The sequence below is a fragment of the Myotis davidii genome, unplaced genomic scaffold (genome assembly GCF_000327345.1).
Source record: "Myotis davidii unplaced genomic scaffold, ASM32734v1 scaffold235, whole genome shotgun sequence".
In the NCBI taxonomy this organism is placed as follows: Eukaryota; Metazoa; Chordata; class Mammalia; order Chiroptera; family Vespertilionidae; genus Myotis; species Myotis davidii.
Genome location: NW_006287462.1, coordinates 3,632,969 through 3,637,108, shown reverse-complemented (window position 1 = coordinate 3,637,108; position 4,140 = coordinate 3,632,969). Strand labels below are relative to the sequence as shown.

The 4,140-nt window shown below is 39.9% G+C and overlaps 1 protein-coding gene across 1 annotated transcript in view; it reads left to right on the top strand.

Annotated features, from left to right (window-relative positions):
- The window catches only part of RPL9 (ribosomal protein L9), a 3,974-nt gene extending 387 nt beyond the window's left edge, over positions 1-3,587 (top strand). The window contains exons 2-8 of the mRNA XM_006759289.2: positions 97-143; positions 233-348; positions 908-1,003; positions 1,777-1,909; positions 2,887-2,967; positions 3,137-3,251; positions 3,497-3,587. Of these exons, the coding sequence (XP_006759352.1) occupies positions 98-143; positions 233-348; positions 908-1,003; positions 1,777-1,909; positions 2,887-2,967; positions 3,137-3,243 (579 nt within the window). The 5' untranslated portion in view covers position 97 and the 3' untranslated portion in view covers positions 3,244-3,251; positions 3,497-3,587. The remainder of the gene's footprint in view (positions 1-96; positions 144-232; positions 349-907; positions 1,004-1,776; positions 1,910-2,886; positions 2,968-3,136; positions 3,252-3,496) is intronic.
- The last annotated feature ends 553 nt before the right edge of the window (positions 3,588-4,140 follow it).

Here is a 4,140-nt window from a genome sequence, read left to right as displayed (position 1 = left end):
GCCGGTCTCCGATAGATGTGACACCCGGGGCAGGGTAGTTTGGGCGGAAAGTGGCCCTGCTCAGGTCTCTGGTTATCCCGAGTGTTTGTGTTTCAGGATGAAGACCATTCTCAGCAATCAGACTGTGGACATCCCCGAAAATGGTAGGGGACTTGACGTTAGTCTTTTTCTTACGCCTTTACTGCGCGCTCTGCCCCCGGCTCCGCCGCCTCACCAATGCGTTCTTTCCTAGTGGACATCACTCTGAAGGGGCGCACGGTGATCGTGAAGGGCCCCAGGGGCACCCTGCGGAGGGACTTCAACCACATCAATGTAGAGCTCAGTCTCCTCGGAAAGAAGAAGAAGCGGGTAAGGTGTTTGTGTGTGTGTGTGTGTGTGTTTGACACCTTCATTGCTTATTTGGAAGGTTGTGCTTTAATAACACCGTATTTGGCTGCTTTAAAAAGGACAGAACTGAGGTTTAATGTTTTAGCTGAAAATTTGGTGTCAAAAATTGTAGGTAGTTTTAGCGAAGTTGGAGAACCAAATTCCTGAAGAGGGGACTATCAACAAAGCTCCATGCCGGCAGCCCTCGGTAGTGGCAGGTCTTAGCAACTGTTGCAAGTTCCTCGGGATTGTTTTTGTAAGAATCTTCGGAATCGGGCAGTAGACTTCTTCACACTTAGCATTTTAGTTTTCTAGGAGTGAAGTGGGTTGCCGTTCCTTTGTAAAACTGTGTGCCTGTGATGAACAGTGATAGCTGTTAATTACTGCGGGGTTTATATGTGGTTACATCTTTCCAATTGAGAAGCATGTGCTTTAACTAGGCCTCATGTTAGAATGTAGTGTAATTCTCTGGGTAAATGGACTTTTCTTCCAAGTTACTTATTACTGGAAAGAATCTGCTAAAGTTTTTATTCTGTTACAGCTCCGGGTTGACAAATGGTGGGGAAATAGAAAGGAACTGGCCACAGTTCGCACCATCTGCAGTCATGTACAGAACATGATCAAGGGAGTTACACTGGTAAGCAAATCCCTCAGACAACTCTTTAAGGGGCGGCTGTACTTTAGGCGGCGGAAGTGTCTACTGTAGGGAATAAATTATACATGTGATTTACTGAAATTTCTGAGCTCTAGAATGTGGGGAAAGGTGATCTTAGTAAAGGTGATCTTGTTTGCTTAGGGTCTCCTTTAAGTGTTTAGGATTAAGTGATCAATGCAAGGAAAGACCTGATGGTCTTAGTGGGGCTGAGGGTGTGTTTTGTTTTGCTTTTATTGCAAATTGTAGCACATCGGGTAGGTTTTGATTCATTTATGGTGTGCCTCGCATCACCAAGGCCTCTTGATAGGGATAGGAAAAGATGGATCTGATTTCTGAGCTCCCTGTTCATTTCCCTAAAGGCATATTTGATATCACTGATCTCCTTCCAAATCCGTCTCCCTGGCCTTTAAAAAAAAATTGATGCTTCTGTCTTTGCTGAAATGCTTTTCTTTTAATTAAAAGTCTGTCCTGGAGTACACCTGATAATAGCAACTTGTACTGGACTCCATTATAAGCCTATCTTGCCATGTCTCCCTTTGTTTACCCCTTGCTCCCAACCTAATAAGTTCCTTGAGGGCAGAGTGATTGTCTTAATATCCTCCGTTCTAAGGCTTGGCTCAGGTGACAGTTATAAAACCTTGACGAGTGCTATGTGAGGACTGTTTTATTTTTAAATTATAAGTATCCTACAAATTTTTAAAACGATTTCTTGCCTTTCAAATTTCTCAGCATTGCAAATTGTTTACTTAATGTAGGGCTTCCGTTACAAGATGAGGTCTGTGTACGCTCACTTCCCCATCAACGTCGTTATTCAGGAGAATGGTTCTCTTGTTGAAATTAGAAATTTCTTGGGCGAAAAATACATCCGCAGAGTTCGGATGAGGTCAGGTATGTGCGTTCCTTCTGATGGTTCAGAAATATTTCCTTTGTACTTGTGAAGGCTGGTAGTTTGGGTTAGCTATGAATACAACCAAATATATTTCAGAATTGTCTGTTTTGATGATGCTTATAATAACTCTTGGTGCTAATTAAAGGCTTTATACCAATTGCAATTCCTGAAGGCTTTTGCATTGGAGTAGTTTGCAGGGCATGGTAGTTGTGTTTAATTCGCTTTGCAAACTGAAATCCTAAAAAAGACTATTTGGATAGCAGTTAATAGCATAGAATGCCTAGGTTCAATTCTGAGGCCTCACAATGAACCTTGGGCCAGTTGTCTCTGTAGCTCATTTTCCTTGTCTGTAAAATTGGGAACATCTCATGAGCTAAATTTGAAGTGCACTTAGAGCAGTTCTTGCCTGATACATAAACACTGAAGCATTAGAAAATTGTGTGTTAATTCTTACCTGAAGATAATTTTTCTATTGATTTTTGAAGGGAGGGAGCGAGAGAGAGAGAGAACTATTGATTGCTTGCTTCCTGAATTGACTAGACTTGGCCAGGGGTCAAACCTGCAGCAAACCAGGTACATTCCCTTGTGCCCTTGACTGGGAAACCCCAGATCATTATTGTTCAGGGTCCACACTCTAATCACTGAGTCACACTGGATAGGGTGTAGAAAATTTTAAAGCTTATAAGCTCTCGGTGCTTTTTATTCCATTGGGGTCTGGAGGGATGGAAATGCAAGCTTTCTATAGCTAAAATGTACTAGCTGAATGTCATCTTCTCTACTCCTTAATTGAATCAGCTACTTGAGTAACTACTATGGGAGAGATTCATTCAAGCAGATACACAAACAAGAGTTTTTTTTTTTACAAACATTTTAAATGGAATAAATTACTACTTGATTTAAATATTTTTAAATTAAGTATTTTCTCTGCACATCTGATTGTATGTTGACACTATGCAAATACCTTCTACCCTTTTAGGCGTTGCTTGTTCAGTATCTCAAGCCCAGAAAGATGAGTTGATTCTTGAAGGAAATGACATTGAACTTGTATCAAATTCAGGTTTGTATGTTTATTATGCCTATAATTTTTTTTCTAAATATTATAGTTGAATATGTGGTATTCTGTTCATTTGGTGAGCTTTTTTAATTGTGGAAATTGAAAGCTTTCCTCAAAATACTCAGGTTTTAAATTGGTTTGGCTGGTAAAGTAATTGCCTTATCTCTTATAGCTGCTTTGATTCAGCAAGCCACAACAGTTAAAAACAAGGATATCAGGAAATTTTTGGATGGTATCTATGTTTCTGAGAAAGGAACACTTCAGCAGGCTGATGAATAAGATCTAAGGTAGGTTCTTATAGTGTCTTAAGTTTTATTATTGCTTTACTTGGGGGGTATCTTAATTTACTAAGACTTAATGAGTTACAGTGGCAGAAATGACTTGCAATCTGAAACAGTAAATTTGGCAGATAATAAATGAAATTGCATTCACATTTTAAAAAAATGTGAATCTATGTTTTATATTTAGAGTAGAACTTTTCTGGGCAAGGATTTTGATGGAGATTTACAGACATTTTTATTTCTTTTTACAGTTGTCCAGCTATAGAAACACCGAGATGCCGAATGGTTTGCCACATTTGTCAAACTATACAGATGTACAATAAAAGCCTTGTATTGATTTGAGACTTTTTTTCTTAAACTGATAATTCCAACTATTTGGCTGGTAAACAGTTAAGTTTCTAGTAAGACTTCATGGGAAGAGTGACTTCTTTTTTTGAAAGAATTATCAAGCCAAGAATATACCAGTGACAGGCAACACTATGTAGCTGTTTATCATTGGATGTAGAATTCTGGGGGGTGGCCTGAAGGTAATCTAATTTTGCAGAGGCATAAATTTGAATCTGAGGCAAGCGTGTCTGAATTATTTGTCTGTATACCAGTAACTTAGTCTGCGAAGGGAAACAAAGTGGTACACCCTTAGTAAGTATTGGGAGATGCAGTTAATTTGTGTTTATGATAAACACTAGAGGCCTGATGCACGGAATTCGTGCAAGCCCCGCCCTTGCAGCCCCCGGCTGCCGGCACTGGCTTCCCTCTGGCACCTGGGACCTGGGCTTCCCTCCCGCCTGGTTTCATCTGGAAGGACGTCGGTCTAACTAGCATATTACGCTTTTATTATTATAGGTTATTATATTATTTTCCATATGAATAATTCTAAACCTATTTTTGCCTTACC